This window comes from Lepisma saccharinum, chromosome 9 (assembly GCF_977018435.1).
Source record: "Lepisma saccharinum chromosome 9, izLepSacc3.1, whole genome shotgun sequence".
Lineage (NCBI taxonomy): Eukaryota > Metazoa > Arthropoda > Insecta > Zygentoma > Lepismatidae > Lepisma > Lepisma saccharinum.
In genome coordinates, this window is record NC_139237.1 from 88,530,505 (window position 1) to 88,549,623 (window position 19,119).

Consider the following 19,119-nt stretch of genomic DNA (forward strand, 5'->3'; position numbering starts at 1 on the left):
TATGTTATTCTTTTAAAGTAAGAGACCAAGCTTCACAACAGTATAATATTAGGAGCATAGTGAATAAATATTAGAATATTCAGACATTTGACTACAATGAGGCCTATTATTAGTTATACAGAAACGGTGCCTAATTATTTTACAGGGGTGTGTGATCTATAAGCCCACCAAAACACCAGTAAGCACAAAACGTGTGTCTTCGTCTAAAGTTGACAATTTTGCAATCTAAAAATGCCTTACTTTTTAAAGTTTGTTATCTGGTAACCCTAAAGTCGTTGCCGTATATTCTTTTAAAATTATTTGAAATACAGTCTAAATAATGCACAGGATAAGCAATACAAAAGTATTCTGGCCACTGAAAGAAAAGCAGCAAACTGTTGCTGCGGACACGTGCTCTGCGTGATTGACGCAAAACAACTCGCACGCACTTCGAAAAGCCTCGGCGGAAGGGTTTCTGCTACCCCTAAAATCTGCAAATGGAACGGTCGTTCCTTTCACACCCGCTCCCCTTCACTCCTCGTTTGGGGATCTTCTCGTGAGCGGTAAGCTGTACCTTCTATTGTTATTGCTGTTGCTATTATTGTGCAAATCATAAAATTGAAATTGAATTGAATCAGTTGGTGTTGTTTGTTGGCAAGAAAACAGACTTCAGTCTACTATTTGAGAAATTCGATTAGCCTTGCTTCCTTTTTATAAACATCTATCACTTTTGATTAATAATTCTATGTCTTATTGTACTTTCTCACGATGCACATATATCAAACACACCTGAGCCTCCAAGCCATGTTTTACGTATCTAGGGGTAGGTACTGAAAAGGATGGGAGAAGGGGGAAGTAATTCAAAATGACGACGCGTGTATTATTGTCAATATCAGATACCAACTTCGGGAAATGATTTCCCAACTTTTTGTGATCCAGACAAGTGGAGGAATTCCAAGTAGTTAAATCTTCGAATTATCTACGCCGTAGGTGTCCAAAATTTCTTGAAATCAATATTCCAGGAGTGTAAAAACAATCATTTGATGGGGAAATGGTGTGTAGAACTCGAGATTTTCACTGCGTTGTTAAATTTCAAAAATTTTCCAACCTACTCGGCAAATGACGGTTATTTAAAATCCCAAACGTCCTTCCCTAATCCTGTCCCTACCAAAAATTATTGGGCCCGCACACCCCTAGTTGCGGCAATCAATGTGATTCTGTCTGTTGAAAACGTTCTCTCTTTTTTTTTTTTTAACATGGCTATATCTTACAGCCTGTAAGTCACATATAAGATATTATCTGTAATAATACGTATCTCGATATAATTTCACATTTCGAATTACATGAATTTTTTTCTGATATCTCAGAAATCTATTGTTCCTCTGCCCCCGCCCCCTTGCTGTCGCCTTTGAATCTGCACGAAGTTAGTAATAACAATGAGGTGTGTTTTTAGGTAGTGATTGCTGCTTGCCATTGGCTCGTCGCTGCGACGTCAGGGGTCCCGGGTTCGAATCCCGGCATGGGCGTGGATGTTTGTGAATGTCCATTCATCAATTTCATCATATTATCACTCATTCTCATCTTCGCAAATTAGCCAAAAGTGTCACAAAAAGCGAAGTATAGACGGTGTTAAAGGCGGAGCTACTGCGGAGCATGCGCACTCGTCTGGTCCCCTCGAACATCCGGTTATGCTTAAGGTGCTATGGACGTTAATATGAAAGAGCAAGGTGGAGATTCTTTTACAAGGAAATAGGGAGTCAACTGTGTAGAATATGGTTTCACAGTTCGATCGGGAACAAATTTATTGAGTCAAGTATCTCTTCGTAGGTTTCCGAAGGACGTAGAGAGACGAAACTTGTTGATACAAGCAGAACGAAGAAAGGATTGGTACCCGGAAAGTATTTGTACGACTTGCATTTTGTTAAGCATGTTGATCGTTTATCTGCGTATTGTGTTGTGGTGAAAAGCACGCCTCTTAGTGAGGTTTCAAACCGAAGCGACACCCGACAGCAGTGGTTCGTACCGAAGTGACAAGCGACACAGGCCCATTTAGTCTATAAATAAGCATTTACCGGTCATGGAAAATCAAGTCTCAGGCGGCACAATACACGCCATTGGGAATCTGAGCGACACGTGCAGCTTGTCGTGCCGCTTCGGTTCGAAAAATTTCATTGATCACTGAGGATTTACTTCTAAGTGGCACGGAGATTACACCCCGAAGCGACAAGCAACAGCCCCTTTACTCTAAAGGAAACAATTCACCTTGCATACGAGTACAACAGACCGAGGCGACACGATGCATGGTGCTGACAAAACAACACTCCAGTCCAAGCGACACGTGCATTTTCTCTTGATGAATTGGTTCGAAAGGAAGCTTTCAGACTGCAGCGATACCTGTTTCTTGGAAACCAACATTCAAAAATAAAAAAAACACCTTCCGAATTAAAGCGACACGACAAATTGTAGGTGTCGCTTGTCGCTCGGACTGGGCCGTTTTATCAATACCGTGCATTGTGTTGCCCCGGCCTGTTATTTGCGCAAGCGTGGCTGGTGAATGGTTTGCTTTAGATCCAATGCTTCTGTGCGAAATCCTGATATCGCTTGTCGCTTCAATCTGAAAACTCCCTTGTTGTTTGAAGTATATTCGTGCAAGTGAAAGTGGTATGCCATATCATAGGTTTTCCCTAAATCCCTCAGGCGGATAGGCGACGTTGAAAGTACTATATTTACTTTAGCATTTGTTATGTGTCATTACTTCTGCAGATTTATTGGCAAAGATTCACTTAAGTTTTACTTTACTTTACTCTACTTTACTTTATAATATAATAATATCACTAGTTTTATACAATTATCTTTCCCTCACTTTTCCATTTACAAAATAATTGAATATATCTAAACTTTTGTACGTTTTGAGTTCGTCGTGCGTGTACATGAGACACAACTGGCGGCCACAAAGACACGTCATATTTTAAAAATCTGCTCTGCAGTTGATCATCCGACGGATTCTAGACATCCACTCCTTCATAGTAGAACTTTAACAAATACCTTTCTTGACTATCGTCGCACAACTGATGAAAACAAGCGCTCATTTCTTACTTCGTATGCCGGTGAATCTGCACTGCCAACAACGGGAACTGGCCTAAACCGGAAGTTCCGGGGGGACCGGGCAAGACCTCACCAATGTTTATGTTTACATTTTTAACACGGTCTATAAAGTAAAGCAAGTCAAGCCATTGGCTCGTAGCTTTTTGGGATAGTAATAATCTCATTAATCTGTGGCCGAGTCTGCTTCCACGCACGTGTCAGCAGTAAGAATAAGCGTCAAATTTGCTCCTGCCACGTAATTTGGTTTGCTAAAAGGATGTTACACATCTTAAGAATAGATGAAGACGAGAAAAATGCAAATTTATGATTAGTGGGAATGAATGTACAGGTAATTTAGTACCTTTTTCTTTAGAAAGCATTTAGCGATATTATTTTAATGCTAACGGAACCTAACCTAACACCTAACTACGAGAGCATTTAGGTTTATTATTAGAAGAATGCTAAAGGACCTAATCTTAAAACATTTATGTGAAAGGAATCGCTACAACTTCACAGTATGTGATACAGACGTAATTGCATACATAGAATGATTAAATCACGATTAAACAAATACCGAGTTTGCTGCCACGCGCATCTCTTTTGAGGCTCCAGCAGAAAAAGAACGTGGCAGCAGACACTACCTTAATCTGTGCTGGTTAGGTTAGACTTGTTGGGTTTGGTTCTCTTAAAAGATACAGCGTATAATTGTATCTTCTGTAAATATGTATGTAAAGAGATAAACTGCCGGAGTACTAAATGAGGTGAGTGTACGAGATTTTCCACACAGTTTTACTACCAGCATGAACTAACTGCTCACATTTTCAGCGTCTGAACATGTTGCAAATGATGGCTGAATTAATGAGATTTAGAATGTGCGGAATCCTGGATTGAAAGTTGCTTGTTATACGAAAGTTCCACTAGTGCAATGAAAGATCTAAAGTGAAAATGATTCATTCATTTTGAGAGGTTATCCTGATAATTGCTTGTAAATGTACAACTAATATTGTATAATTTTTTATGGAATTAACTATAGTGTAACTTAAATCGAGAAGAATTATAATATTAATATTGTTTTCTCGTAGTTCTTCCAAGGCGGGCATATCGCCAGAACATCCACATGGCCAATCTGTGAGCGGAATCCATCCTTGCTTGTTCGTAGTTACCGTGGTGAACATTTTTATGTAAGTGTTTACAAATTGTTGAATTTTAAGTTAAACATTCTGTAATCACTACAGGTAGTCTTGTGTGAACTGTAAAAAGCTGTGAATAGAGTTGTAAAATGTGTTGGGGGTTACATTTTGGTTCCATATGGACTGAGCTAGAAGCATGTCACAAAATTTGGGTTTCATAATGTGTCGCAAAATGCAGAATTCGAAAATTCAAGAAACAGAGTTTTGAGTAATAAATGTTAATGCAAACTTCGAAAAATGTTCAGCTTCTCGAAACAGCAAGGAACTTCTGAAATATATGGTGACGTTACTGAACGTTTGAAGGAATTGTATAAGGTAAAACTGCTGCCACTTGAAAAATACCACCACTTTCATGATTTTCATGCCGCGCCTTTGGAAGATGCGGATTTTGATTCTAAACCTTTGCTGTTGGTGGTAGGGCAATACTCGACGGGAAAGACATCTTTTATCAGATATTTACTAGGCCAGGATTTCCCAGGAATGAGAGTGGGACCTGAACCAACGAGTGACAAATTTGTTATTCTCATGCAGGGTAAAGAAGAGACTGTAATTCCAGGACACACACTCGTTGTTGACACAAGACGACAGTTTAAATCATTGTCCGAGTTTGGGAATGCGCTTCTTAATAAACTTCAATGTTCCTTGATGAATTCTGCAGTACTTGAACACTTAACAATCATCGATACACCTGGGATTTTGTCAAGTGGCAAGGAGCTTTTTGACTGTGGTTATGATTTCATAAATGTGCTGGTGTGGTTTGCAGAAAGGGCAGATAGAATTATCCTTTTTTTCGATGTTCATAAATTAGATGTTTCAAGCGAACTCGAGAGATTCATTATGGCTATTAAGCACCATGAAGAGAAGATTCGCTTTGTGCTTAACAAATCTGACACTATTGAAGACAGAGAGTTACTGAGGGTTTATGGTTCTCTAATGTGGTCCCTAAGTAGAGTGTTGGTAACTCCAGAAGTAGTTCGCGTTTACATAGGCTCCTTTTGGGGCAAGCCTTTTCGTTGTCATGGCAATAGGAAATTATTTGAAGATGATGAACAAGACTTATTTACAGATCTGGAATCTCTTCCTAAATATTCCTTGTTAAGAAAATTGAATGATTTTGTCAAAAGAGCACATTTAGCCAAAACTCATGCCTATGTAATTGATTATCTTAAGAAAGAAAACAATCAAGTGTTTGGGCAGGACAGCAAGAAAAGAGAGTTACTTCAGAACTTGAACAGCGTATGTCATTGGCTTCAGAAAGAGCACCATATACCTGAAGGAGACTTCCCTAATGTCAACGAAATAAAAGTACAGTTATTACGGCATGATTTCAAATTTAATCCAATTAAAAACGACCTTATTAATGTAGTTGACTCCATGCTGGCATCAGATATTGTACAGTTAATGTCTGTAGTGTGCAGTGAACAATTGACAGATTCCGAAATGAATAGCAAAGGTCGAACATGTGATGAATGGAATCCATTTTCTTCCAATGCAGTGCTTGCTAGTGGAAGCTATGCAGAGTGTTTGGTAGGTGAACAAGGGAAAAAATATACAGCATTGTTTCAAAATCTCAAACCTGTTAAAGGCAAGGTCTCCGGCGATATTGCTAAAGTTGAAATGATGAAGTCGAAGTTGCCAAAATCTGTTCTTGGAAAAATATGGAATCTAGCAGACATGGATGGAGATGGATATTTGGATGCATTTGAGTTCTCATTGGCAATGTATTTAATTGATGCCAAATTGAATGGTTTTAATGTACCCTCGGAAGTCCCTCAGTGCATCAAAGCATACAAAGTCAATACCTAATGCATAATGACATTCAGTGATGGTTCTAAATGCTACATAATAATGTCAGCAGTAAATACATAAACATGAAAATAGGATGTGTGTAATAAAAGATATGTAACTAAGGAAAGCAAATATATAAGTGAATTGCCTATTTGCAATGTGTTTAATGATTATTTTAATTTATCTTATGGTAATGGTTCTGATTGTTTTATTTTTTTATTTTTTTTCAAATTCTCCTAGCAGGAAGACTAATTATGGTAGAATTTTGGGCATTGTCACACAAAATTTGAACCTTCCTTGGTAACATTATAGTATAAAGGAAACTGATTTCTTCAAATTTACAGGAGAAAGTACTTACGGAAATCATTTACTGTAGCGTTGTCGAAGTTCGTGAATCTAGTGTTGATCCATTTTAATGCTAAAACATGTCTTTTTCTGCGAAAATCACTGTTCGACACACTGTTTCTGCTGCCGCCATTTGCTTTCTGGGTAACACTTTACTATACCGGAGATGGATTTCTTCAAATTTACACGAGAAAGTACTTACGCGAATCATTTTCTGTAGCGTTGTTGATGTTCGGGAATGTAGTTTTGATCCATTTTAATGCAAATGCATGTGGTTTTCTACGAAAATCTATTTCTGACTTGCTATTGCTGCTGCCGCCATTTGCTTTCTGCACGAGAGCACAATACGCGATATTGCTACTGCTACAAGCCGATGTTGTCTGTATATGCTAAATTAAACGAAAGGAGTGCTAATGGAACCTAACCTAGTAGGCATACCTCGTCCCTGTGATGGTTCGTGAGGCTATCATGAATTTTTGGGCTAACATCAATGGCTTTGGGGCTACCCATGGATGGTTTGTGGGAGGTGTTTCCCTTATACTATAATAGTACCCCTTCCTTAAAGTAATGAACACGGTTTTTTTTTTTTTAAAAAAAAGCAACTTGAAAAAATTACCTTATGCAAGCATGCGTGCATCCCATGGACCATGTCATTTTCGTTGACAAGCTACTGCAAGTATCAGAGACTAGTGGGAATTAATACATTACATGTAGAAGTAACTTGGAACGTTAGTAGAATTCATTTAGGGACTTTATTTTAATGATAAGAGAACCAAACCTGGCCTGCCTAACTTAACCACAAAAGCATATATTTGAACAAAATAATAAGTAATCGCTAAAACTCCGCAGTATGTGTTAGCAGAAGTAAATCGAAATTGAGCCATGTTAAAATTAGGTATATAGGTTATATAATGTCTAAATTTTTGAAATTTGAAAGTTTCCACTAGAGTCAGTTGTAGACTGTATTTTATTCAATAGTGGTGTACTAGTATATTTACAAGTAATGCCTTTGTATCCTGTGTATGCTTCCTAGTGGTGTACAATGGGTGCCATCTTATCCGGCTGCTCGGCTGAGGAAAGAGAAATGTTGATTTCTTCTAGAATATAGTATAAACTTCTTTAAATACATGTAGTACTGTATGTATTTTTGGTTTAAAAAAAATACTATTCCACAAACACATGTAACTTCTTTCTTTCGTCACTTTTAACATTCATACTTACCTATCGGCTTCGCTGAACATTCTTTAAGGTGTATTCACATTTTTTTGATGAAAGTAATGTCAATTTTTCACATTACAAGTACTTCTTTATTTGCGTTGTTTCGTTTCCGTAAGAAACAGCTGCTTCGCATTATTTTACGAACAAAATTTTAACTATGCTTGCCTAACCTAACCTAACCTTGCCGGAAATGTTTTTTGGGACTATCCGTCAATGGTTTGTGGGGCTACCCATTTTTTCAAGTACCCAATTACAAAATCCAGTGGATCTTCCACACACGGTATAGATTTCACCACGCATCCACGACACGCCATCTTTTCGGAAAACAATGGCATGGTTGGAAATCCTGCAATCGACAAAAGACAAGTACGACACGCGATAATCTACCGAGGTGTACGTGCCAAAGGCTATTGTGCATCGGAGAATTAATTTTCAACAAAAATAATGAATTTCCGCTATGATACATTCCCACATGACAGAAAACACCTTCCAGATGTTAGACAATGCTACAGGAACTTATTACCGTAAGTAGTTTCCTTGGGTAAAAATGAAGAAATCTGTTTGTGGAATAGTAAATTAGTACCGTATTTTTAAATATGTAGTCTACAGTCGTTAGTTTGAACGATGTGTACATACTGTTCAGTAGTTTTTTGTGCTTTTTTTTCCTGCTCATCTTGTGAAGTGATGTAGTGATGTTAATTTTATTCCAGTACATAATTCAGTTAACTGACCATTTCAATATCCGGCCATGGATCCAGTCCCATGGTGCCTGGTTAAGAGTGCACCCACTGTAGTGGTAATTGTTGTGTATTCAAACACACTGAGATTGCACTCAATGTGTCGAGTTGATTTTAAAAGATATGCACCACATAATCCAATATTATTTATTTAACATCAAACTGCCACTTAACAATTTATAATAAACTCCATGTCTAAAAGACAAAACACAATCTGTTAGTACCCACAAACATGTTGACAATTCCCAAAAGTCTTATAAACTGCACTGTTCATTTACATCTGCAGCTTCACACACGACAGTAATGTTACCTTATAATGAAGGGGTTCCCGGTTCGATACCCTGGTGAAGGCACATAGTGTTTCAGATCCCACTTTAAACTGTTCATGAAGTGGACTTAACCTTTAGAAGACAGCAGCTTCTCCTGTATGTTAGCCTCAACACATGACAATTCTCCAGGCACTGCTTTTCCAAGCTTGCCGTAAAGTTCACGTACCTCCCAATAATGAAAGATAAAGGAATAACAAGAAGAAAATAAAAATGTTACACAAAAATTGGTATTCGGCACTTCCCTGTACCCACCACTGTGGACCAAATTTAACGAAAAATGTAGTATGTAGCTGTGGTACATTACTAAACCATGCAGTTGAAAATATGCTGATACTTCTTTACCAAAAATTGGCAGCACTTGTTAGTAAAATATATAAGAAATTCATTTAGAACTATTTTGAACTGCAAACACAACTGTAGAACATTAGAATTCTTCCAAGTCAAGCAACCAGTGTTGAACCACACCATTTTACAAGCAGTGACCCAGTAATAACATCAGTTTTTTCCATGTGACACACAGTGGTGCGTTCAGTGCCTGTTATTATGCCTTTTGGCATAATTTTCATAAAAGAGTGTATTTTGCATTAGAAGGAGATACGGAGAGAATAAGGAAAATGCTGTCAACTAATGTGCGTTCATGGAGTTGAGAAAGATTGAGGGAGGGAGGGAGGAAGTATTTTTGGTACTTTAGTATTGTACGGATTACCTCATTTGTCCCCATTAGGGATTTTATTTTAATGCTAAGAGAACCAAACCTGGCCTGCCTAACCTAACTACGAAAGCATATATTGAACATAATCTTAAGTAATCGTTAAAATTCCGCAGTATGTGTTAACAGAAGTAAATCGAAATTGAATCAAATGAGGTAGTCTGTATAAAGTGTGGTACCGAATTTTCTTTTTCTTTTACCTCCAACCACGGGTAGAAAAATACAGGGTGCCAAATTGCCATGGTGTCTGAAAATTTTCACCTGCCACCTGAACTTTTAAATCCAGGTTCTATTTTTTTATTTTTTTTAATAATTTGATTTCACATGTGGAAATTTCCATTACCTTTTTTTTTTTAATGTTTTTGTGTGTTTTCTGTGTCATTTGTACCATTAAAGCAGAATAATAAACATGCCATTATAAATTTTGGCACTGTTGGTAGTCAAATTTTAAAATCTGAAGTGATATGGTAGAGTCTGCCAGTAGTTGTCATGTTACCGGTAGCACTTTTTTAGGAAGGGCACTCAAGTGCAAGAATGATTTACTTTTAATCCAATCTTGTATTAATTAATTAATTAATAGCTATGTATTTCTTTATCTAGGTGGATGCATGGCTTTCTGAACCTGTATTTGGAGAAAAAAAATGTAGGTTCTGAGAAAAGGGGGCTGGCACCTGAATTAATTTTAACTTTTTTTCAACCCCTGCCTCTAACACTCCATTATCACACTGGTTTTACCTTCCAAAGGCTTTAGCATTCCATTCACATGCCTCCACTGTAGACCTCATGGTAAGTGAATTGGGCAATAAAATTCAGTATCTTACATTCAGTCATTTCATTTGCATAACTCTTTGTTTTTCTCATATTTTTTATTGCAATTGGTGTTTATTAGTTGTATTTTTCCTCCCAGGAGATAGCGGTGTGTACGAGCCGGCAACATGAGTCGTTTCTTCGCAACTGGATCCGATTCGGAGAGCGAGAGCTCATCTGAAGAAGCACCAATTCAGCGCCAACAAACAGCTGTTTTCACAGTAAGTGTCCTTGCATTCTCATAAGGAATACTCATGTTTTTATTCTAATGATAGAAAATTGTGACATACTATTTTGTATTACGGAGTTACTTAATGTAAACAATCTCTTAATATTATTTTCTTGTTTTTAAATATTGGCATAATTTCATTTCTAGCATTCCATTGATAATATGTAACTTTTAAAGCAGTTTTTGCCTCTTAACTTTCTCCTGTTTTTTTACTAGCCCCTTTGGAGTGCATAGCAGCCCCCCCCCCACAGGGGGGTCTATGGACCACAGGTTGAGAACCACCGAGATAGAGCAGCTTTTGGATGCTGCATCCAAACCAAGGTTAAACGTGTATAACACTACTGCTTATTAGACATTTTTGTGCGAGAATGAATGAGGGCAAAACTTGGAATCTTTGAATCAGAAGAAAAAACTGATGAAAATCAAAACTGTTCGATCTAACTTGTACGTCCCTTGGGCACCCGCATATACCACTAGCAAACCAAGTAGCCAGTTTGAGTAGTCATCCAAGTAACTTGGAATACAGAACTCCAATGACTTTTTATGTTTTGTGGTGTTCGGTTTAGCATGATCAAATCAGTACTGATTACTAAACCCACATATTGATGGTGAATATAAGAATTAAGCTTATTTCTGTGTAAAGGAGTCCATTAAAACTGAAATATCTACAGCAAAATTAATCAATTTTCCATGGTTTGCATATCTTAAATGATAATTCAGAGTTCAGAAAGTGCCACATTGGTAAATGTACTCTAAATATTATGCTTAAGAGTTATTTTGCATCATTTCGTGACAAACTATGGTAAGAAAATGCACCCTCATGGCTTACAAAAACTTGAGAAGTGAACATTATTTCACATTTTGTGTTTCAGTCATGCCTCTATTGATTGATAAGTTTGATGGCCTAGATACGAATGCAAGTCCAATTAGAAACCCTGCCTAGTAAATAAGTTTTTTTAAAAAATAGTTTCATTTATGTGTTGTGTTGCGGTTTTCCCATGTGTAACACTCGACACTGTTCTTTGTTTTCAGTTCAGCGATGAGGAGGAGGATACAAAACGCATTGTGCGCTCTGCTAAGGAGAAGCGCTACGAAGAGATGGCGAATATAATAAAGCAGATAAAGAACTGCAAGAAAGTCAAAGACATGACCATCATGCTGTCAAGTAAGTTATCATAATGCAGGAATTTTAGCAATAATTGAAATAGATATGAAAAGCATTAACGAAAATTTGTTATGGTGTGATGCTTTAAAACTGTAACAAAGTTTGACTTTATTTGTTAGGCAAGAGATGCTAATAAATTTTGTTGGTGAAATATGCAGATTCTATCCATACACAAGCAATTATATGTTAATGCAATTAAAAACTATAATCAATTACCACATTGATTCACTTCGGTACTTACCAGTGGCGTAGCATGGACATTTTGGGTGGGAATGCCAAGTCCGAAGGAAGAGTCGGCCCTTTCTTGCTTAATTTATTTATGGTATTAGTCGCCACAGCTATTATTTGCCTGAAGTAAGCTGGGTTTTCAATAAAACATCATCATTGCATGTTTTACCTAGAAAATTAGATGCCTCACTATGCCACAAATGTTTTGAACTCTGGTGTTCTATACCTTTTTTATATCTTTCTGCATGACGCAAGTAATTAAAAACCTACCGGCGTTTCCCCCCACACCCCCTATACGCCTTCATGGCGTGGTGCTATGCACAGGGGAGCACTTTACCTTTACCTGAATCACAAGCGCCTCTGCACAACAGTAGACGTCATTGTGGTGGGCGATCCAACTACTGATTGATTTGGTTTATTTTATTTCGCTTTTCTACCAATTTTGGTTAATGCGAATATGAATATGAGTGATGATATTGATGAAGGGATACTGACAAAGAACACCCGTGCTCACGCCGGGATTCGAACCAGGGACCTCTGTTGTCTCGGCGCACTGTGCAAAGCAGAGTGGATGATCCAAATATCGTACACTCTACTGACGTAACAGTGCCGATTAGTAATTCAGACCACTGTTTATTACATCTTGAGAATGCTGATAAACATTTTAAAATAATTTTGTCCAGAGACTATTCGATGTTAAGAGTTTTCAAATGAATGCTAAACATTTCCATTCACACAATATTAAGTAGTTAGATAATAACGAAAAATACAATAAAAAAATAATAGTTTTGCGGGTTAAGTGGTAGAGCAGCCACAGGCTGAATTTCTACCATGAGGACTTCACCAACTTATTTGACAAAAACTGTGTTGATCTTTTAGTTTCTAATACACATCGCTGTTCGTGCGATAAATTATACAATGCAGTGGCCATTAAGAAGCAGTAAATTTGAGATTGGTAAAGTTACGTCAGTCAATATTGCGTATTGTAGCATCACATATCACGAGTTGCATGAGCACGTAGAGCGAAGAACTGGGTAGGAATTCTGCCACTGTCGTCTGCTTCAGAAGGCAGGAAGGGTCACATGAACCAATCACGGTAGACCTCTCGTACGCTGGCGTAAGAGAGCCCATATACGCGCGTGCTGTAGAAATGGAAGCTTTCCCTCCATAAAGGCAGCAAGGAATATAGGAGTCCTGTACGCTGAACCTGCTCGGCGTCCGGCCAGGAAAGGCATTGAAAAGAGATGCTAGAACGAGTGTTGAGAGTGGAGCGATGCAAGGGGATCGCGAAAAATAGCTATTATAATGCCATGAAGGTCAAATATATATGAAATTAGTCACGTTTTACTTTATAATCACAGCATTTAAGCATTTTTGAAATTTTATATCTGGGAACGCCGGGTGTACGGGCATACTATAACGCTACGCCACTGGTACTTACATGGATTAAGAGGTGCAGGGTTCGAATCCCGGCCTAGGCATGGGTGTCCTTTCATCAATTCCATCTATCACCACTCATTCTCATCTTCGCAATTAGCCAAAAGTGGCATAAAATAATCCAAATCAATCAATTACGTGTGTAGGACCACTTTTTGTGGAATGCCCTATATACATATGCAGAGCTTACACCAGTGTGCATATTTTACACCATGATTTAGCTTATGTTTCAGAATAGTTGTTATTCTCCCACTACCCTGGTCACCAATCCATCCTCTGATAAATGCTGGCAAAGAACCTACATATCATTTGTGCATGTACCTTAGCTCAGGACTTAGCCTAGCTGCTCAGTAACTATCCTTAACTTACACACACACACACCTTTGACCCTGGTCACATGTTTCACCATGTTTCAGACATCTATCTGTCCACCACCATCCTGCAGTCAAACACTGCTGAAAGTGACTTTTTGTCTTTAACACCTGGTTACTATCTTCCCCCATCATGTGGCTACACTGCAGTACTATGCTATTTTTTTTCCATAAGTGAACAGGCAGCCAGGAATGTTAACCTTTTCTTTCTGTTTTTATGTATCCACCCTTCTATCTTCTTTCATGCAGATGTAGCTTTTCTGCAAAAAACACACACACGAAGGCTGTGGCAACTACGAGAATGCAGGAACAGGACAAAAATTCAAAATATGTATGCAAATGGAAGAGGACACTTTTATGGAATTGAGCAATGTATGAAGAAGGCAGATCATGCGTACCATGGATTAGTAGGGAAGTGCCCAAAAAGAGTTCCGTACTACAGGCATGTATTAATCACAAGGCTACGTTGTTTGTACAAAAACAAAGAGGCACAAACCAAGCACGCTATGAACCCTCAAAGTAGTCTTCAAGTTCATCCACAACACTCTGCCAATGATGTGGGGTATGGTTTCCCACATGTGCAGACGTCTCATCAGGTGAGAGTTGGGACATCTCGCGTTTCACGGCGATGGCAATTTCCTCTCAGTCCAAAACAGTCTCCCACACCGTTGACAGCATGTTGTGGACACTCTCGGGGACTACTGTGAGGGTTCATAGGTTGCTTGCTTCGTTGGTTTGCACCTCTGGAGTTTTTTACTGACAATGTAGCCTTGTGAGTAATACACGCATGTAGAACAACATTTTTTAATTTCTTTTTGGCACTTCCCTACTAACCCATCATACACATGCCTGCCTTGTTCATACATTGTTCAATTCCATAAAGTGTCCTCTTTTATTTGTATATTTCGAATTTTTGTTCCACTCCTGCATTCTCGCGGAAAAAAAAAATAGTTGCCATGACAAAAAGTAACAAAGAGTTACAGTTACTCATTTTAAAAAGTAACTCTGATATCTGGTGTGCTACCAAACTACTTCATGGTGGCTCCCTCTCATAGTATCTGAAATCTATGTCCCAGGTATCTAAAAATGTTCAGGTGGTGCCGTGGACTAGTTTGTTAGCACACCGGATGTGTAGTAAAAAATTACATGTGTTATTGGTACGATCCCCACCACCAGTGAAAAGAGAATTGTTCACCAAAAGACTAGGGATGAGGTGCTCTTTCAAAATGTACTGTTAGCATAAGTATAGTTTTAGAAAAGCACTAGACAAAGGATAATGTCCAGTTAACAGCATGGTAACTAATTTTGTACCTTTAGGTTTTGAAGACCTCACACGGTCTTACCAGAAGGCTCTTGCGGTGATAACAAAGGAGGAAAATGGTATAACGCCAAAATTTTATGTCCGCTGCTTGGTGGAGTTGGAAGATTTCATCAAGGAAGTGTGGGAAGATAGAGATGGAAGGTGAGTAGCAAAGAATTTCCATCACAAATAGAGATGTAAGGTGAGTAACAAAGAATTTCCATCATAAATAGAGATGGATGGTGGGTGGCAAAGAATTTCCATGTTAAATAGAGATGGAAGGTGAGTAGCAAAGAATTTCTATGATAAATAGAGATTGAAAGTGAATAGCAAAGAATTTCCCATCATAAATAATGGAAGGTTAGTGGGAAAGAATTTCCCATCATAAATAGAGATGGAAGCTGAGTAACAAAGCATTTTCCATATAAAAATATTAATAACTGACATTTTGCGAGTATGTATCTATGTAATTCCGACGTTTCGGGACGCAACTGCTCCCTTCTTAGGCTGCTCACGTTTAGGTTATTTAGTTATTATTGGGACCGATTAATCTGTACTATATCGATAAATATCTGATAATTTAGTGCAAAATTTTATCATTTTGTTATAATTTTTATGGATAATCTCCATGCCCTACTTTCTAAAAAAGTAAATGTCTAAATATGCAACTTCTCTTTCACTGCAATCACCTCAACATACACATTTATTAAGGAGGTCAATGAACTTTTCAGGTTTTTCAAGGAGCATTTCCAATTTTATATCGGTTATCGTATCGATAAATTTTATATCTGTACTTTATCGGTATCAGCCAAAATTTCATATCGGCCCATCCCTAATTTATGTATTGGGTGCAATGACAGTGCTTTTAGCGGAGGTGAAATTTGTACATTGTACCTCCAAATAATGAAAGTTACAAGGAAGATGAAATTTCTCAATGCTTTTCAATGCAACTTCACATGATTGTAGGGATTCACTACAGGTCATTGTGGTAGTCAAAGTAATCTGCTGAACAATTTTTGTACGAAACTTCAGCTAACTTCTCTCCAATTTTTATCTTTCATTATTGGGAAGAAAAATGCATACATATCACTCGAAATTCTGTTATTAGGCTTACTGTCAATTTATCTGATTTTTTTTATAGGAAACACCTGTCAAAGAACAACTCTAAGTGTTTGTCTTCACTGAGACAGAAGTTGAGGAAATATAACAAGGACTTCGAAGAAGATATAGCAAAGTTCAGGGAAAATCCAGATATGTCTGATGAGGAGGATGAGGAAGAAAATGGTAAGAGAATTATTATTGTTGCTAAGTCAAGAATGCTCCCTGTCCCCGTTCAACAGAAGCTAAGGGGCAGTTACACTCTGAAAACATTTCAAGTTTTTTGAAAATTTAATCTACATATTTGTGTTTCGTGCAACATAAATGTTTTTTCCAAGTGTGCTTTCACCCTCCTTTTTCATGTCCATGTTCATGTCCTGATGTTATTTATCTACAAGTTCATGTCGCCAACTGAATACTATGTTGTCGTATGTCCACTGCGCCAACTCTTCAGGAGAATGGATTGAAGTTTGATTTATGTGGATTTTGAATGCACTACTAAAGTGAGAATCATAGAACTTAAGACCTTCTGTAAACAAAAGCACGTGTACCCTAACAGTGTTGCAAACTTATGGAAAAAAAAATAATCCACATAGCCTACAAGGTGTAAAAACATTCCATTTGTCAACAGATGCGGAATAAGCAGTGTATCACTGATGACCTGTTGAAAGTTATTGAATGTATGTAAAAATAATAATAATAAAAAAAATGTACATCTTGCCTGGTGGCCGACTTTCAGACTAATCACCGAAGTTCCCTGGCTCGAATCCCGGCATGGGTGTTTCATCAATTTCATCTGACGTTCACTCATTCTCATCGTCGGTATTAGCCAAAAGTGGAAGAAAAGCAACGCTAAATTTAAAATACAAAATTTACATCTTATCCTCCAGGAGTAAGACGGTTCAGTACCAAAGGATTTTACTAAAAAAAACCTTGCTAGAAGAATGTGACACATTGAGGTAAATTATGTTTTGAAACCGGGGTTTCTTCATTAAATTTATTTGATGTTTGAAAGTGTTATGATTTATTATTATAGATGATGAAAGTAAGCTAATACATATGATTTGATTGACTAAATTAATAATTATTAATTATATAAAAATAATGGAAATAACTCATTTGGTTTGATTGAGTTGCTTTATTTTACTTCCCCTCTTGTGCCACTTATGGCTAATTTGCGAAGATGCGGGTAAATGATGATGATATGATGAAATCGATGAATGGGCACGATTCGAACCTGGGACGCCTGGCGTCGTAGCGCGATGTGCTAACCACTCCGTCACGGGGGCGGCTAACTAATTTGGAATTCAAATATCACCTATCCCTCATCGTCTAGTAATTAATGACAAATGTGTGTGTCACAACATGGTCGATCTACACCTCAATGACACACATTCTAGTATCCTAAAGTTACTTCATCCAAAAACACAGTCGTATGTCCTTTTCATCCCGTTCATAAATGCTGGATTATGCAGCAAAGACACCAAGGGAAACTACGTAAAACGGCAACTTAGAGAAGCATAAAAGTGGGGAAAGAAGACTGTAGAATACAGAAATATTTTGAGGCAGTCGCATATTATTGTACGCTACATATAAAATAAAATGCATATTCGGGGGTGAATTTTTAAATATTGTCACATTTTTCTTCTCTCTTGTTGAGAGGTGTTCATTTTACATCAACCTCCCTCACCCTACGGCCTGCCCTCCCCTACCTGCAAAGTATTCCGGAGTGTGAGGGTGTCACCATCTGGATGGTGAACACCTCTGGATTATAGATCAACTCCTGCATCCCACCCCCTCCCCCAACCCCGGAGGATCGTCACTGACAATGTGAAATCACACTATCATATGCCGACATTCGACATTCCACTTCCGTTTCTGTACTTGACTTAGTGAGAAGTGTTGAGGTTGGCAACAGCCTAATAACGGATTTCTTCCGCATCATGTAGTCCGTTCTATGAAGGTACACTAATGGAAGAAAAACTTGTAACTTACATTGGATTATACATTTTAAAATATATTTTCATTAAAGGTTTCTGTTTATAATAATAATACGTGATTATTGTATAAATTACAATCGATCACTTGAACAGCAAGAAAATAGCGCCAGTTTCGAACATGACGACTTCCATGCATGCTGGAAGGTCTCCTCGTGTTTTCAGAGTAGTCTTTCGGAAATACACCCGTTTGAAAAGTGGCAAGAAACAGGTTGTTCTTAACGTTTATGTGACGTTGTGTCGGTGCTATCCTGAGCAAGCAGTGAAGTTGGTGTCCAAGTGTAATTGTGTGTCTGTGTCTTTGTGTTTTCGGTGTGGTGAAAGAACGGAAAACGATCTGTCAAGTTGTGAGTCCCGCAAAAAAAAAACACGTTGTTGCTCGTATAAACAAGTACACCGATTTTGAGATAAGCGCAATACAACGCAAGGTGCTTTCGTATTCTTTAAATCAAAGAGCCGTCCTGTCCACTGTGGGGAATGATGATGATGACGATCTCACAATTTTATCAGTCGACGTTAAATTGCCTCTTGTGCCACGTTGAGTTCCTTTTTGGGAAGCAAATTTGACAGACCGTGCTCTGACAGGATGATGTCGATCGCCGAAAATGCCTCAAGTTCAAAAAGGAACTGCCGAATCAAGGTAAGAAAATACATTACTTGCATGAGACGTGCTTATTATAGTCTTCTTGTTTTCTAGTGCACAGAAACGGAGAGAAAGATAAACAATCTCTTTTTATTCCCCAGCTTATCTTTGTTTAGCTTCTGCTAAAACTGGCGGTATGCGCGGAGTGATACGTCACTCGAAGTGAGACTGTTGTTTACAGAGGGTGGAAAGGTTGGTGATTCTTACTGTAGATTTGCGCAAGCATTTTATTATTGTTGATAATTCATACTACTTGACAGCCAGATACATCAGACCGTGATTCATTAACATGTACGAAACATGATGATGTCATCAACTAAATGGAGATACGACAAAACAGCATTCAGCCAGCGACATGTGTTGATACGACAAAACAGCATTCAGCCAGCAATATGTTGTGGAGATATGACAAAACATCATTCAGCCAGCAATATGTTGTGGAGATACGACAAAACAGCATTCAGC

General features: G+C 38.0%; 1 protein-coding gene and 1 pseudogene across 1 annotated transcript in view; both read left to right on the forward strand.

The window, feature by feature from the left end:
- The first annotated feature begins 4,165 nt into the window (after nt 1-4,165).
- Nucleotides 4,166-19,119, forward strand: part of eIF3c (eukaryotic translation initiation factor 3 subunit c) — a 50,951-nt gene continuing 35,997 nt past the window's right edge. The window contains exons 1-5 of the mRNA XM_083128562.1: nt 4,166-4,244; nt 10,287-10,407; nt 11,448-11,580; nt 14,934-15,078; nt 16,058-16,200. Of these exons, the coding sequence (XP_082984688.1) occupies nt 10,315-10,407; nt 11,448-11,580; nt 14,934-15,078; nt 16,058-16,200 (514 nt within the window). The 5' untranslated portion in view covers nt 4,166-4,244; nt 10,287-10,314. The remainder of the gene's footprint in view (nt 4,245-10,286; nt 10,408-11,447; nt 11,581-14,933; nt 15,079-16,057; nt 16,201-19,119) is intronic.
- LOC145992232 (EH domain-containing protein 3 pseudogene) lies at nt 4,268-6,144 on the forward strand (annotated as a pseudogene).